The sequence below is a fragment of the Miniopterus natalensis genome, chromosome 2, assembly GCF_054644295.1.
Source record: "Miniopterus natalensis isolate mMinNat1 chromosome 2, mMinNat1.hap1, whole genome shotgun sequence".
Taxonomy (NCBI): Eukaryota; Metazoa; Chordata; class Mammalia; order Chiroptera; family Miniopteridae; genus Miniopterus; species Miniopterus natalensis.
The window spans coordinates 92989925-93007709 of NC_142082.1; the positions used below are offsets into that span (position 1 = coordinate 92989925).

Genomic DNA, 17785 nt, shown 5'->3' on the forward strand with positions numbered 1-17785 from the left:
TCATGAAAGCAAAACCAAGCCTTTCTACCTGAACAGGAAAGTTTCTAACAGCATTCCTCGTGGTTTGGTCATCTGAAGCAGAAGAAAGGGAGGAAAGTAGTGGAAGGCTCTGCTGAGTTTCCTGACCTCAGAGGGAAATGGGTGTAGGGAGTAGGCAAACACCAAGAGGATTTAATGAAATGCCAAGGAGCTGACATCACTGGTTCTTACATTTCTGACTAAGTTTCTCACATAGGTGAGTAGGTTCTGGTTAATAAAATTCACTGTTGTGCGAAAGACATCACGGAGCAAGGATGGTGTGTGATCGGCCACCTTTTTGGCCAACAGCATGGTCAACAGCAGCATGGTCTTCTCCTCCTCCATGTCTTTAGGATAAGTCTGCATGACCTGCTCCAGGACAGCAGCAAGGCACTCCCTTCTGTCCTGCAGAGGTAAAAACAGAAGGTTCACATGGAACCTAGGTCACTAATATTCTTCCCTCTTAAAGGAAAAACAGTCCTCCAGTGGAAAGCATGAAGAAACATGCTCTCGTTTCACAGGGAAGTATTTATTAAGTAGCTAAGGTAGACTGGAAGAGAGAATGAGAAACAATTTAGTTTTGAGAGGCGATGGAAAGGGAAGACTGAGGTCACTCCTTAGAGCGGGACACTCACTAACCAAACACATGGTCACTGAATATCATGTGTGCACATTTGACACTGGTGGAACTAAAGAAGCCAAGTTATTCCCGGCCTCTGAGGCACTTCAAATCAAGAATCAGTTAACTAACCAAGATGTCTCAGGCCTAGTCACTGCTGCAGACTAGCTAGAGGGAGGGAGGAAGGGCTACACTTGACATTCCTGCCTACATCAGAACCAGCACACCACAGACTATTAGACTTGAACGGACCTTCAGGCTCATTACTCTCATGGAGAGTTAACATTGTGGGAGAGGTCCCAGGCAGAACATCACTGAATGCTCACAGATTCTGTGACAGCTGCTGGAGACCATCAGATGGGGAGAGACCACTAAAGAGGGGACAAGCCTTCTTTGAGGCAGGAGACTTGACCTGGCTGAACCCTACAGGATTAATAAATTTCTAGGTAGTGAGGGACACTTGCACTTTTAGCTGGTAGTCAAAAGAATGGCACCTTTCTCTCCTTGAACTTCTATAGGCATATATTTGAGGAACTTTGGGTATTTCTCTCTCCCACTAAGTTTCCTCAGGAAGGACACAGTGTCTTAGACCTATCTTTGTACCCCCCACAGTGCTCAGCAAATGATAGAAGCTCTGTAAGTATGTGTATGTGGATTATAACCATGAAGCCAAGAGTAGCAGGCTAACGTGTCACTTTTCTTGTCACACCTGACTTAAGTGACTTAAAGTTCTCTAATTGGCATTTTTATTCAGCTATATTCAGCTAAACCTGAAGAAAGTTATTTCTGGAAGAGTCATATGAAGCTTTTTAATTCCCAAACTCTTGACTCATTCCTAAATGTCAAGTAACTTAATTCTTCTGAAAGAAAATTAACCATGTTATAATTTCTATTTCCAGTGCTTTTGTAGACAGTCATGAATTGAGTCACCTCACTAAACGATGGTCTGTCTGACAGGAGATAGAGGACAGACCTTGTGGGTTCAACTGACAATGGAAAAAGCCCTCACACTTCTCAGTTAACCCAGAAAAGGCACTAAAGGGTTTTCTCACTTACTTCCTCTGACAGGTTCCCATTCATAAACTGTATTGCCAGGTGATTCACCAGTCTCGGGGGGACGCTGCGGTCCATCCTGTCCCCTATCTGGGCAAGTTGCCTGGCGATATTCTGGATGATTTCCTCTTGACTCTCAGAATCTGAACATTCAGGCAGGGGCAGCAGAGACAAAGCACACTGAGACAATGGCCCCATTCTCCACCCTCATCCCGCTGTACCCCACCCTGGAGAAAGGAAGGGATTCTGCTTTGAAACAAAGCCAGCTTCCACTTCCACAGCACACCATGGCAGGTTGGGGGGAGTCCTCAGAGAGAGAGTGCTGGGTCCAGGCCTCAGAGAGCAGAAGTCTGGCTGAAGAAGCAGACTTCTCCCTGAATACAGATTCAACCTCTGCCCACAAAAAGGATCAGTGATGCTGCAGCATCCATGACTATGGGCACCTGAGGCATGAACCTGGCGGCAGCCCTAAGGCTGCCAGTTCTGTATCCCATCATCTATCAGATGTCAGCCTAAGAAGTTGTTAGGAAAGAGGCTCTGCAGTCAGACCCAGTCAGAGCCCCACCTCTGCCACTCCCAGGCCATGAGGCCTTGCCACACCCTCTCCTACTTTCCTCACAGGAAGATCCCTGCTTTCCCCGTCTTGTCTCACTTGGTAACACCTCCGTCTTCACTCTGACCTAGAACGCTTTGTACAATCTGCCCAGCCTCTCTAACATGAACTCTTCCCACTTTTCCAGCTACTTGGTTTCGGCAGAGAGCAGGCTCCTTGTCTAACATCCTTTAGGTCTATGCAAACGCCACTTTGTCCAAGATCAACACCCCACCTTTTCCTTCCTTGATCCTCACTACTATATCATATTGTTTATCTGTCTGTGGTCTTTGTCTGACTCCCTTGCCAGAATGTAAGCTTCACAAGGGCTCTCATTTTTTAATGTTTTTTTTTTACTGCCAAATATGCAGCACTGAAAACAATGCAAGGCACACAGGAGATGCTAAATAAACAACTGTATGAACGAATGAATGAATGAACCCTGTACCTAGCTCCTAGTAAGTATTCAATAAATGCCTGCTACTGTTATTTCTCCAATTAAATCTTACACAGTGGAACCTCAGTTCTCGAACTTAATTTGTTTGAGAAGGCTGTTTGAGAAGTAATTTGTTTGAAAACATAATTTTTGTCACTAGAAATAATGTAAATGGAATGAATCCATTTCAGATCCCCAAATGATTCCGTTTTAACCGTCAAGTGCCTGTGATGGTTGTTCCGTGAGCACTTTCACACCCTTAGCAACATCAGCACTCTTGATCCTCACCCAAGGATATTTTTTCCAATGATTTTTCAGAGAGAATGGAAGGGAGGGGTAGGGACAGAGAGAGAAACATCGATGCACATGAATTGGCTGCCTCCCGCATGCAACCTGACCAGGGCCAGGGATAGAGCCTGCAACCGAGATACATCAAACCCGAGAACCTTCAGTCTGCAGGCCGATGCTTTAACCACTGAGCAAACCAGCTAGAGCAAACATCAGCAGTCTTGATGGCCTCTTTAGGTTTATTTATTTATTTATTTTACTTATTTATTTATTTCTATTAAACAATAATTTTTTTAAATCCTCACCCGAGGATATTTTTTCCATTGCTTTTCAGAGAGATTAGAAAGGGGAGAGAGAGAAATAGCAATGTGAGAGAGACACATTGATTGGTTGCCTCCCACAGGTACATGCCCTTGGCCAAATCAAACCCAGGACCCTTCAGTCTGCAGGCCAATGCTCTAACTGCTGAGCCAAACTAGCTAGGGCAGCCTCTTTATGTTTTAAAATTGTGCTAATCCTCCATTTTGCCATGCCATACTCAGTAGCCAGATGAGGCATGTAAACACTGCTATCATACTTTGCAATTATTTCTTTTTTAAGCTCTAGCGCTGTTCTCACAACTTTCCTTTCACTTTGCTGCCATCACTAATCTTCTTAGGACCCATGATGACTTCCTGTACATATTTAATAGTAATAAGCAGCAACAAAAGCAAAAAACCAAGAAAATATTCACAGCACAGTTTCCTGAGATTTTAATAATGTGAGGTTTAGCAATAAACTGACTCATACATTCTCTCCTTTGTTTGTCCCCTGAGAGACATGTGACTGATCACACTGGTATCGATATGAAAGGGTTGTCAGGTGGAGAACTGAAGTTTTGTTCAACAATTGAGACATTTTTACCTTGAACAGCTTGGCTGAGAACCAAATTGTTTGAGATGGGAGACGTTTGAGAACTGAGGTTTGACTATTATTTTTTCTGTGCTTGAAACTTCCCTCTGTTTTTGTTTTTTTAAAAAATATATCTTTATTTATTTTAGAGAGAGGAAGGAAGAGGGAGAGAGACAGAAATATCAATGATGAGAGAGTCATCATTGATCGGCTGCCTCCTGCATGCCCCAAACTGGGGATCGAGCCCACAACCCGGGTACATGCCCTGACTGGAAATCGAACTGGGATCTCCTGGATCCTAGGTTGATGCTCAGCCACTGAGCCACGACCGGCTGGGCCTGGCTGCTTATTTATCCTGGATAGAAATCTCATCCCTCCCCAAGTCTGTGCTATGGCAGCTGCATCCATCCAACCGGCAGGTCTTATCTCACAGCTGTCTCTCCTTCCCATTACCACTGCCACCACCTGGTGTGCTCTCCCAAAGCTCACATCTGCATAATTACAGCCTCTCCCCACCCCACCCTCACTGCCCTCCAGTCCACTCTCCACAGTATACTTGGGTCAGCAAGGCACCTACAGGTGAGGATTAGGAGGAATTAAGAGGAGTGAATGCCTCCTCACATTTTGCACCCTGGTTGTTTCATTTGCCTCACTGCGGCGTTGACCATGACACATGTAGTACGAATGTGACATCACTTTCCTATTCAGAACTTTCCACATGCTCACCTCTGCTTAAGTGACAAGTCACCACCTAGCCTTAAATCACTCTGAACTTCAACTATTCCCTTGAATGTTCTAGCCAAACTCAACTATTCACAGTATCTTTCCCAGGCCCTGGCCTTTCCATCTTCAGGGTTTTGTTTAAGCTATTGCCATTCCCTCTTCCCAACCTCCAGAGCAAAACTGTATGCAGCTTCACAGTCCGGCTGAATTCCATTGTAGCCATGACGTTTCTCCTGATTTTCCACAGAGAACGAAGTACTCACCACCTTCTCCATAGCTCCCACATAACTGACTCTGACTCACTAATTTCCCTAGGCTTTTCCACCCTGTTTCAGCAACTTCAGGAGTCATGGCTGATTCATCTGTGTACAGCTGAGTGAATGAATTCACCATGAAACTTGTAGTGGGCCAGAGCCTCTATTTTGCCTTTTGCTTCCAAATCTTGTCAGATACTGAATCTACATGGGAGTTTTCTACTAGAGGGTGAGGTTAAGTGTACAGCCCCATAATCAGCTTTGCAAATGACATTTGAGTCAAGCCAGGCTTTGCAGTCTACAAGCAAGAGATGGTACAAAAAAGCAAAGGACAGCCCAGGGGACAGCCTCTAGTGGTAGTTACTCCTGCAGCAGTTTCTGATAGCAAAGCCATTCTAAACCTTCCCCATAGGGGCCAGGTGCTCTTATTGCAGTTTAGGGCGAGAAGAAATGAATGCTGGCTGGATTCTAAGGCAGAGAACATCTGGCACACCTTGGCTAGTGGGGAACTCTTGCCACACCTCCACCCACCAGAGTTGAGACACAGCTAGGGGTCTCAAGGCTGGATGGGCTGCTGGTCTCCCTCAAGGCCACCAGAGGGCAATGCAAACTCCTATGCCATGAGATGTCAGGGTAGCAGGATTTCAGTCGTGCTCCTCGGAAGGGAGGCTTGGGGTCTAGGTCCTCAGAGTCACCTTAGGCTTTTAAGGCAGCAAATCTAACCAGGGCATACACCAGAGTCTCTCACCCTAGAACACACTGGTTCAGGCAGCTGGAGTAGGGGCCAGGGACCATGCATTTTGAAAAAGTTTCTCATGGAATTCCAATGTGAGCACTGCTGAGGGCACTAATCTAGGAATGGCTAATGCTCCACATGCTGCCCAGCCTTGCTCCCTCAACCATCAGCTTGGGATGGCCTCCGTGAGTGGAGGCAGCACCAGCAGCTAAGAGGAGTAAAAATTGAGGCTGGAGGAAAGCACAAGGATGAGGGTGAGGAAAGGTGAAGGAAGTCTGGAAACTTTAATGCACCTGGAGGCAGCAGCAGCCATGGGAGAATGGGGCCCAGTTCAAGGAAAGAGGCCTAGCCCATCATTTGGGGCTTGTCATTTACTCTTCTCTGGGCCTCAGTTTCCTCATTTGGAAATGAGATTCAGCATACTTAATGCCCCATAATATATACACAGTGTAAGGTGCTAGACAGATATAAAGAATCATTATAAAGACACTGAGTGGGGCCTGGCCAGCATGGCTCAGCAGTTGAGCATAAACTATGATTCAGAGACTGCGGTCTGATTCCCAGTCAGGGCACATGACCTGGATGCCCTGACTCGATCCTCAGTAGGGGGGTGTAGGAGGCAGCCTATCAATGTCTCTCTCATCACTGATGTTTCTATCACTCTCTCTCCCTCTCCCTTTCTCTGAAATCAATAAAGATATATATTTAAAAAAAAAGAAATAAACTGAGGGGGTTTTCAGACGACTGGAAACTCAGTGAGGCCTGCTCCACTGCAGGAACCAAGTACAGACCCAACAATCTTGTGACACAAACATCTATGGGAGACTAACACCATACGGGTGGAGACCGAACCCAAGGTCCCTTCTAGCACTTAGGCAGAGAAGACTGGGCCAGATGCTTACCTGTCTCCTGGCTCTGCAGGACAAAGTGGCTGTACCGACTGCCATCTGTCTGTAGTTCATCGTCATGGCTTTCCCCCAGGCAAACTGGCACAGGCAGGTCATGGCCCAACACCTGTAGCTCTTTGTGGAAATTGTAGTTGGAGCAGTTTTGGAGGAAGCCAAACACCAGCAAATCTGTGATGCACTCATCCTGGATGCCTGAACCATTGCTGACCTAAGATGAAGGGGGGTAAGGAAGGCTGAGCCGGCAGAAGGGCTCTGGGTATAGTGGGGCCTGAAATAGCCTCACTGGCCCAAGAGATCTGAATAACTCTGTGGGCACAAGAGGTCCCACAAGAGATATCAGTGGATAGAAACCAAGTCTTCAGTGCCTGTGAGTAGATGCCACAGAGAAAGCTCCAATTCTGCACAAGTTGGTTATCTACCATTTAACTGACATCCTGACATCATCTAGCTGGAGTGAACTTGCTTTAGGGGTAGGAAGCCCCAAAGGCTGTTTTAGGAAGTCAAGCAAATATCATAATTTAGATGACATCCTTGCTTTTGCTAAGTCCCATGTGTCTTTTACCAACCTGAGCTCACCCTTACTGGCCATGCATCCAGAAGTTAGAAGCTCTTTCTTCTCCATAATCTCCTTTGTGGGCCCAGTAGGGTATTATGCAAACAAAGATTTTCAATAAATACTAGGCTGTAGTGACCAGATGCTCTCTCCCCGTGGGCAGGCTTGTGTGGGCATGCCTCTTAACCAAAACCCACAGAGAACCATGAGCACAGCTCCTGCTCCAACCTGGAGGGGCTGGTGATCTTGGCCGGTCAGTTCTCCATGTATGAGCAGTAGCTCAGTTCAGCCCCTGTACTATGGGAGACAGCATGGATATTTCTGGTGTGCTGACTGCATTTGGGACAGTGTTCGTGGCAAACACAGGTGAGCACTTGTAGCATCAGCAGCCAGGTGTGCTCAGAACAATCAAAGACCCAGGATGAGAGAGGGAATAATCTGGAAGGCCAGGGGTACTAAGATCTGCCCAGAGAAATGCAAAGCTGACATGCTGGGTTACGGTATGAGGTCAGTAGAAGATTCAGGTACAGGTAAAATTTATTTCTATTTTCTAAGTCCTTAATAGTTTTCATTAGAAAAATTGGAAAACTTTTAGAGGATAGTTTTTAGGAGGCAAATTGTTTTAAATAATTAAAATGCATAAAATAAAATGCTTATGTATTGTTATTCAGCCTTTAGTTCTCCAAAATTACTCCTAAAAAAAGGGAAAATGTTATACCAAACCTCTACTGTCAAATGATTGCAGTGAGGCCAGTTGGTATGAGGCAGCCTAGAAAGTCAAGGACAGGGTTTCAATCCCACTCATGGAGATGTCTTCGTTACAGAGAAGACTGGGGTGGGGTTGTGGGGTGAACTGTGTTCCCCAAATGGAAACATTTAAATGCTAACCCCAAGTACCTGTGAATGTGACCTTATTTGGAAATCAAGTTAACATCAGGTCATCCTGGATTAGGGTAGGCCCTAATCCAATGACTGGTGTCTTTATGAGAGAAAGAGATGGAGATTTGTATAGAGACACACAGAGACAATGGCATGTGAAGACAGACTGAAACTGGAGTGATGCACTTAAAAGCCAAGGAACACCAAACACTGCTGACAGCCACCAGAAGCACAGAGAGAGGCACGGGACAGATTCTCCATCAGAGCCCCACAAGGAACCAACGTTGCTGACACCTTGATTTCAGACTTCTGGCCTCCTGAACTGTGAGGGAAAACACTTAGCTTGTGGTATTTTGTTTCAATAGCCCCAGAAAACTAATATAGGCAGTCTTTGCCCAAGGACTTCCTTTTGATCTAGAGGTTGATAAATAGATGTACAAAGTCTGGACACAGAGCGGTTGTTGCCACCCACTACGCCAGATCAGGTTATCAAATACAAGTTCAGTAATCTCGGTGCTTCCCATGTAAAATTAAAAGAATAGAATTGGCAGGCAGGGAAAGGAAAGGATGTCAAGAAGCCAAGAGTGACCCATGCAGTCAAATGCTGAGCACCAGCTGGCGGGAAAGCAGTATGAACAGACTCCATTTGGATAAACAGGCTGGGCTGCTCCACAAAACAGGCGGTAGGCTGAGAAGACCGACAGCGCTGAACTCCAAGGACAAATAGGGATGGTGACAGTGCGGCATTTTTGATCCTTCCCGTAATGAAAGTTAAAATGGGTATCTCAAAAAGATAAAAAATTTGATAGTTGTTTATCCTTTTAAGTAATAGGAAAAAAATATGTTAAGAGAAATGGTCAAGATTTAGGAAGTCTTGTTGAAAATATAAAATTCATCTAAAGGAGGTGTGCTATAAAATCAGTTATGGTGCAGAGAAAAAGATGGAAAGCTATCCAATGTATTTGATAAATTGGCATAATCCTAGTTCCCAAACCTGGCAAAAAGAGCAGCAAATAAACAGAAAAGAAAAAATCAACAACAGAAAAATCAATCTCACTTATTTTCTGTTTTCCTAAATATGAAAAAAGTCAAAAAAGAATGCTATAATATGGATGAACAGTACCATACTAGTAAAAAAAAAAATCCAAACCCAAGACATTATGGTAAATGAAATAATCCCGTTACCAAAGGACAAATGCTATGTGATTCTACTTCTATGAGGTACTGGAATTCATCTAATTCAGAGAGACATAAATTAGAGTGGGGTTGGCCAGGGGCTGGGGTGTAGGCGGGATGGGAAGTGAGTGTTTAATGGGGACAGAGTTTCAGTTGGATAAAATGAAACTCTTCTGTGGATGGGTGGTGGTGATGGTGGCACAGCAATGTGAATGTACTTAATGCCACTAAACTGGATATTTAAAATGGTTAAAATGATAAGTTTTATGCAATGTATATTTTATCACAATTTTTAAAATTTTACCACACTTTTTAAAAACTGAGAAAAAAATCAAAGAAAAAGTAAGAAAATCTGTAACAGGAAGAAAATTCTGATGGTGGGAGGAGGCTAAACCCTGACATGTCAGCAGAAATTGCTCATGATTTCACTGTGAACCCTGACTCTGGGATGCTGGGCAACTTGTGTCTGTTTTCTCACCTTAAAGGGGGGAAAAAAAAGAACACTGGAAATAATTTGGGAGTAATTATACCCACCTTCCTACACTGAAAGGATGTCAGGAGAAATAGAATGCTACAGGAGAGAGCACTCCTAAAGTTGGGGATAAGGTGGCAGTGTGGTTCTAACCCGAAGAAAGCTCAAGAATACGAAAGAGGAGACAGAGATGCAAACTGTAAGGGACTGCAACGGGTAAGTCTAAAGGGCCCAAACAGAGTGCTTTGGTGTTTGAATAGGCCTTTATCAATGAGGGGAGCTCCCAAAATCTCTTCTGTTCAAGCAACTAACAGCTCTGCTAAGCTTGGGATGTCTCTGGCCCTCCAGCTATCAAACAGTTCCCATGCTTTAGAAGGCTGCTCAACAGTACCTATTGCAAACCTTGGGCACCAAGTGCAGCTATATGCTCAGGGGTTCAGAACCTATGGGCTACTAAGTTCATTAACCACAAACCCTCAGCCTTTTACAAATCCCTTCCTTAGTGGCCAGTGGGAGCAGCAGAAGGCTAAGTGTGCACACCGAAGAGCCCTGGTGCTTATGGTCTTGAAGACATTATAGAACTTGGCAAAGAAAAAAAATAGAAAGATTTATAGTGAGTAGATGAATAAAGAGCTTTTGATTGAATATATTGTGATTTTCTCCTCTAAGTTCACTCAAAAGTACAGACAAGGTACAGTTTAGGTACCATCCTGCTGAAGCCAGGGGGATGGCCTATATGACCTTTGGGTGACATCTCCCAAGAACTCTATAGGTTTTATTTTTTCATTTTGTATGTATTTTTATATTTTTCTCTTTATTGTTGAAAGTATTACATGTGTTCCCGAACTCTATAGCTTTTAAATGGTCTCAAATCAGAAAGCCTCCTTGGGCCCTAGACAGTTTAGGTCAGTGATTAGAGCATTGGCCCTTGAACTGAAGGGTCCCGGGTTCAGTTCCATCCAGGGACACATACCTTGGTTGCAGGCACAATCCCTGGGTGTGTGTGGGAGGCAACCAATCGATGTGAGTCTCACATCAGTTTCTCTCTCTCCCGGTTCATCTCTCTTCCTCTCTCTATAGTGAACTGAAAAAAAAAGAAAGCCTCCTTACAGCCAGGCAGGAGGTATAGGAGGAAGGCTGGGAGAGCAGAGAGAAAGAGGGGGGAAGGGAACAGGGGGGAGGGAAAGAGGGGGGAGGGGGAGGGGAGGGGGAGTAGGAAGAGCACGGAAATGAGAGGAGCTTTCTCTATTTATTGCACCCCAGTCAGCCGGATATGTGAGGCTGTCATACAAGGTGGGCTGGTCTTACTAACTACATGCACACTGGCCTCAGCCGGCCTCGCTCCCCATATCCCTCCTCCACAAGCATCTGACCTTGGGATCCATGGCACAGGCAGCTGGAGGCTTGACTGGATTCCGGCTCACAGGTGTCCACGGCAGCAGCCTGGAAGGGGGAACAAAACACACAGGGTGGGTGCTGGTCCCTGTAGGGACACTCTCTGGAAGGAATCAAGGATACTCATCCTAAGCCCTGGCTCCAAGGCACTCCAGACCCACAGCAGGCTCCCCTTGCCATCCCACCGGCTGGCCCTGGATGGCTGCTTTCTCCTTCCATAGAACCTAAGCAGCAGCCTAGTGAGTAGACTCTGGAGTTCTCCTCAGCAAGAGACTTGCCAAGGTGCTGAGAGCTCCTGGGCTCCACCCTCCCACCTCACAGTCCACTCTCCCACCCAGCTCATGATCCTAAGACCTCACTGAGCAGGCAAGGAGGGCAGTCTGGTTATGAATACTTTTTAAATAAATACTTACATTAGTGAGTTTCCCACAAGAATAAACTTAGCTAACAAAGCATACCTAGAAGTTTTCAGGAAATCTGTTTTATTACTACCACTAATAGGGCGACTACTACTACTATTCCTTCTAACAACAAAAGCACCAACCCATCCACTCAGCCTACATCAGTTCTCAGAGATTCCCATTATCACCGCTTTGTTCCACACAGCATGCTGAGAAACAGGCAGTGTGCGGTGCTGATGCTGACTTAGTGGATGAGAAGACTTTGGGAGTACATTTTGGGAGTACGGGACAGCAGGCAAGCTAGTTTTCTCTACAGGCCACCAATGGGCAGATAACATAAATTGTCCATATGGAAAGAGTTCCTGTAAAATGTTTATAACAAAAGAGAAAGAATGCATATTTGACAATTACACAAAAGATTAAAGTTCCATACGGCATATATTCCAACTAAATAACCCATCATAAACAACTAACCAGACAAAAGCCAACTGAAGATTGAGTTAAAAAGATTATGTCCATAAAATGGAATATATATAACCATGAAAAAGAACGAGAGATCTGTGTGTGCATCCATACAGAAATGTCCAAAAAACCTGCCCGGCCGGGTGTGGCTCAGCGGTTGAGCATCGACCTGGGGTCCAGGCGATCGGGGTTCGATTCCCGGTCAGGGCACCTGCCGGGGTTGCAGGCTCACTCCCCAGTCGTGGGCGTGCAAGGGGCGGCCAATCGATGACTCTCTCATCATTGATGTTTCTGTCTCTTTCTCTCCCTCTCCTTTCCTCTCTGTGAAATCAATAAAGATATATTTAAATAAATAAATAAATAAATAAACAAAAAACCCCCCTGAAGTTTCTATAGAACAATCTTAACAGAATAATCCTATTTTAAAATGTATTTGCCTGTGTATGTGTGTTCACACACAATATTAGGTTGAACTAAATGAAAAGGTCATTGTGTAGGGCAAAACCAGTCAAATCTGGCAAATTCATATGGCTCCTAAATATACAGGAGGTAAAAAACAAAGACTAGACAACCACTCTTCCTCAGGAAAAAAGAGCAAGACTTCTACTGCCCACCACATCCACTTAATCAAGCACCAGGCATACTCAAGTTCACTCAACATTACACAGGAGGGCTCAGTGCACTAAAGCCTGGAGAGCCTACCCATGCCCAGCCCACCGCATAACCAGCTGACCAGCTGTGTGACTCTGAGTGTGGCACTCATTTTGAGTTTGTTTAACATGCAGGCTCTGTGTTTGGGGCTAGAACAATGTTAAAAATGATCCCCGGGTTCCTGCCCCAATGAGGCTTATTTAATTAAAAAAAAAAAGCAAAAGAATTATAAACGCTTCTTAAAAGCGTGTGCTGCTGTAAGAACCCTTTTATATGCATTAATGCAGCCATCAAAATTCATAGTGCCTACTGTGCACAGGAAAAGCTATATATAATATATAGATATTTATATCTACTTTAATAGATATATCTTTTTTTAAAATCTTCACCCAAGGATGAAGATTTTTTCCATTGCTTTTTAGAGAGAGAAAGAGAAATATCGATGTGAGAGAGAGACATCAATTGGTTGCTTCCCACATGCCCCTGACCAGAGCCGGGGATCGAGCCTGCAACTGAGGTACATGCCCTTGGCTGAAATCAAACCTGGAAGCCTTCAGTCCACGGGCCAACGTTCTAAACACTGAGCAAAACCGGCTAGGGTTATAGATATATCTTTATGACTATAAAGATATAGGTGTTTTGCTTGGCTGGCGTGGCTCAGTTGTTGAGCATTGACCTATGATACAGGAGATCACAGTTCGATTCCCAGTCAGGGCACATGCCCGGGTTGCTGGCTCGATCCCCAGTAGGGGGCCTGCAGGAGGCAGCCAATCAATGACTCTCATCATTGATGTTTCTCTCTCTTTCTCTCCCTCTCCTTTCCTCTCTCTGAAATAAATAAAGATATATTTTTTAAAAATAATAATAAAAATAAAGAAACAGATATAGAGTAGAGCATGGAAGCCAACCCAGACTGGGTTTCCGGAAGAGAAAATGCCACCTGGAAAAGAGAGGCAGGGCAGAAGTAGTCTACTTTTCTGGGCCTTGATGTTGAGGAAAGAGTGAAGGAACAAAAGGGAGCTACCACAGCCAAGCTAACAAAATTACTTAAACCAACATGGGCTGAAACATGAGGAACACATTTTCTTTTGTTTTTTAAAACAAGTTTTATTTATTTAATTTATCTTTATTGGTGAAAGTATTACAGAGACCCCCTTTTTCCCCCCCATTGAACCCTCCACCCCACATCTGACCCGCCCCCCCCAGGCCTTCACTGCACTATTGTCTGTGTCCATGGGTTATACATATAAGTTCTTTGATTAATCTCTCTATACCCACTCCCCAACCCCCACCTTCCCACTGAGATTCATCAGTCTGTTCCATGCTTCTATGCCTCTGGATCTATTTTGTTCCTCAGTCTATTTTGTTTATTAGATTCCACATATGAGTGAGATCATGTAAAACTGAATCAGGAAGAATCAGAAAACCTGAATAGGCCAATAACAATGGACAAAATCGAAAAACTCCCAGGAAACAAAAGCCCTGGTCCAGATGGCTTCACGGGGGAGCTTTCTAATACTTAAAGTTGTAGGGTTAGAAAACAAGTTTTTTTTTTTTTAAAAAAAGTTTTCATTGACTTTTTCTTTTAGAGAGGGAAAAAGGGAGAGGGAGAGAGTGAGTGAAATATCTATGTGAGAGAGAAACACTGATGGGATGCCTCCTGCATGTACCCACAGCCTGGGCATGTGCCCTGACTGGGAACTGAACCGGCAACCTTCAGTGTACAGTACAATGCTCCAACCAAGTAAGCCACATCGGCCAGCGCCAGCGCTGAAAACAAGTTTTATTTAAATAGGGCTTACATACATTAAATAACATTAAAACTGAAGGGGAAAATAAGCCCCAAACCAGTACATTACTCAATGGTATTGGGCAGCTGTTGCTAGTAAGTTGCAAGCTCTACAGCTAGCTGCATGATTGACACATTGGTTTGAAATTTGTTTCATTGTCAAAAGCTTAACTCTGACAGAAGTCTGGTCTCACATTCTGGTATTTGGATATTGATTAGCTAGAACACGTCTGGTCAAAAAGACCTTGCTGGCAAGTCAGATGTCCTATAACCTCACCAGAGGAAAGGTGGCTGCTCTCAGCTCCACCCACCTGGTCAGGTTGGAAACACCAAGGGATCTTTCTTTGACTACCAAAGGTCCCCCTCTAGTGGTACAAATGCCATTGCTGCCTTACCACATCCTCTCCTCTCAGCTTCAAGGAGGGCTGTTCATGTGGTCACCTTCTCTTAGGGCAGGAAACTCTGGAGAGGGTGAGCAGAGGAGCTTCTGGACAGACATAGCTGTGATCTTGGAGCCCTGGCCTTGGCTGAAACATAACCTTATTGCTTTGTTTCAGGCTGGACACTGTCGGGTGCCTACTGTTTGACCTCTGTTTATTTTTTTAAATTTTTTATTTTTAAATATATCTTTATTGATTTCAGAGAGAGGAAAGGAGAGGGGGAGAGTGAGAGAGAAACATCAATGATGAGAGAGTCATTGATCGGCTGCAACCCGCAACCCAGGCATGTGCCCTGACCAAGAATCGAACCCCAGTCTCCTGGATCCTAGGTCGATGCTCAACCGCTGAGCCACACCTGGCCGGGCTGACCTCTGTTTAAAGGAGGGACTTCAAGATTAGACAGCCTGGCTCTTTTCAGTTTACTGCATGAAGGAGTTACACTAGTCCAAGTTAAAAGAAGACCCAAATGGTTACACTGTACAAGCTGTAAGGTTTTTAAACTTGTGACAAGGGATAGAAAGGAATTTGTACTCATTGCAAGGAAACTCTTACTTAAGCTTCAGTGAGCCAAAAGCACTTAAAACCCACGAACCTTCACTTCAGCTGGTCGTCTTTTAGCCAGTCAGTCTCTATGAGGAACTGGCATATGTTCTTGTGCAGTCACCCTGAAGCTGAATTACTTCTCCATATTCTGGATGCTCAATTACAGTACTATTTCAGGCAAATTTCTCTATCCCTAGCCATGGACTGAAGGGTCCTGGGTTTGATTCTGGCCAAGGGCATGTGCCTCGGTTGCAAGGCTCCATCCCTGGCCCTGGTCAGGGTGCATGCGGGACACAACCAATTGATGTGTCTCTCTCACATTGATGTTCCTTTCTTCCCCCCACTCTCTCTGAAAAGCAACAGAAAAAATATCCTCAGGTGAGGATTAAAAATAAAAATTAAAAAAACCTTCACTAGTTTCTTTTTTTTAATCCTCACCTAGGGTATTTTTTCCATTGATTTCAGGGAGAGGGAGGGAGGGAAGGAGAGAGGGAAAGAGATGTGAGAAACATCGATTAGTCGCCTCCCGTGCACCCCCCAACTGGGAATTAAAAGTGCAACCCAGGTACATGCCCTGACCAGGAATTGAACCTGGGACCTTCCAGTGCACAGGACAACACTAATCCACTGAGCCACACTGGCCGGGCTTCACTAGTTTCTTTTTATCATAATTATCAGTGATCCCTTGAACTTCATGCTGTTTCTTTGTTGAATTCTTACATGGATATAATCTTTAGTGTCACATGGAAGCAGATCATCACCCCTACCTGTCTGAGGATTCAGAATGAGTCACCTCAAGATATGCTCCTGTCGTATGGGAACTGTTTTGAGCTAAAGGCAATTTTAACTTCAGACTCAAGAAAAACTCCTGGCCCCCCCCCCCACCTTTAACGACCCAGAAGAACTTGAATTAGGAGCCTTGTCCACAATAAGCGATTATGAGAGAACCTTTTTGACCCACCTGTATGGCAGAGCAAACTTTTATTTACTAAACACCTGCTCTTCTTAACACCCTGCTATGACCCTCGGAAGCCCCCAGGTGCATTACCTCATCCCTAGTTCAAACTGTCTTACATTCCTCAACCCCCTTTTCTCTGAACCTCTCCTTCATGTGGGGTCTCTGACTTTTTCATGTATGTGGGGTTCCCATCATATTATGTATTAAACTTGGGTATTTTCTTTTGCTAATTTGTCTCATGTCTATTTTATTATTAGACCATCCAGAAGAAAATTGAGGAGAGAGGGAAGGAAATTGTTCCATTCCCACACTTGCATCAGCAAAGAGGTCAAAGGAGTGGAGGTTCTGGATGGCACACAGGATTCCTGGTGGCAAGGTCTGCAGGAAAAGTGGAGAGGGGGGAAGCAGGGAGCCTCGGGAAGTGAAGGGGCTCAGTGACGGGCCAGGAATAGATTTTATTTTACTTTAACTAGCCTGAGGACTTAATCTTTTGAACCTTTCAGTTATGCATTGATGCCTGGAGATGTATCAATCCTATAAATAACCCTCTGAAAAACTATAGAAGGAATGTTCACGTGTCCAGACCACTGGACACTGGGAAGATCACCACCTTGGACCAACCCTGGTGCTAAGATTCCTCCTTGGAATGTACTTTTTACTATAAGAACTCTCTACTTTTTTCTTTTCTTTAGAACACTCTGGGTGTTACCTGGTAATACTCCCTAAGTAGCAAATGTTAAGACCCTTGAACAAAACTTTGTCATTTAATTCTAGTGAAACCTCCTGATTCATTTAGGCGTGGTCCACAGTGTACTCCTCAGAAAAATGAGTTTGTCGAAGGTAGATTCCCTTTTTCTCCCCCTAATTAAATGAACACATCTTAAAGATTTTATTTAACTCACTCTTTAATGGGGGAACCAGTAAGATGTTAAAACCATTAAAAGGAATCAAAGACCCTTACCCACAGGCAATGTGACAGCTAAAATGAATTTACAAACAGATGCAAAACTGGTCAATATCCACAAGGAGGTCCATTAGGCAACATTCATTTGCATTTCTATGGACAAATCATTTGCATTAGTATCACTTTTCTGCAATTTAGAGATGTAAAATATAATTCAAAGAACAAAAAGCAAAGAAAACCTAAAAGGTAGTCTCTCTAGTCAGAACATCCAGTTATTATTTTTACTTGGGGGGGGACATTTCAAATGTTTCACAATTTTTCCTGACTGCCTGTGATAATGATCTCAAAGATTCTTCTCCTACACAAGAAAAATAAGGCTGCTCTCATCAGACAAGCCTGGTGTTATAGAAATTTGTGTGTGTATTAGAGTCAGGGATATAAGTTTGATGTGTGTATTAGATTTGAAATAAGTAACTCCATTTTGTGTGACTGAGTGTAACTGTGATGCCTGCGTGCCATGATAAGATTAACACTTTGTAGCCCTGGTTTCCAAGCAGGCCCACGCTCTGTAGGACCCTGATAAGACACACTGAAGATGCACCACACCTTCAACTGAACTGTTAAAAGCAGGGGCTTTTCGGCCA

At 44.3% G+C, this 17785-nt stretch overlaps 1 protein-coding gene across 2 annotated transcripts in view; it reads right to left on the reverse strand.

Moving 5' to 3' along the window:
- Positions 1-17785, reverse strand: part of BID (BH3 interacting domain death agonist) — a 39631-nt gene continuing 21846 nt past the window's right edge. For both annotated transcript variants that reach the window (XM_087814397.1, XM_087814396.1), the window contains exons 2-5: positions 10972-11041; positions 6513-6726; positions 1694-1833; positions 1-423 (exon numbers count right to left, since the gene is read on the reverse strand). In XM_087814397.1, coding sequence (XP_087670523.1) covers positions 172-423; positions 1694-1833; positions 6513-6726; positions 10972-10983 — 618 coding nt within the window. In that variant the 5' untranslated portion in view covers positions 10984-11041 and the 3' untranslated portion in view covers positions 1-171. The remainder of the gene's footprint in view (positions 424-1693; positions 1834-6512; positions 6727-10971; positions 11042-17785) is intronic.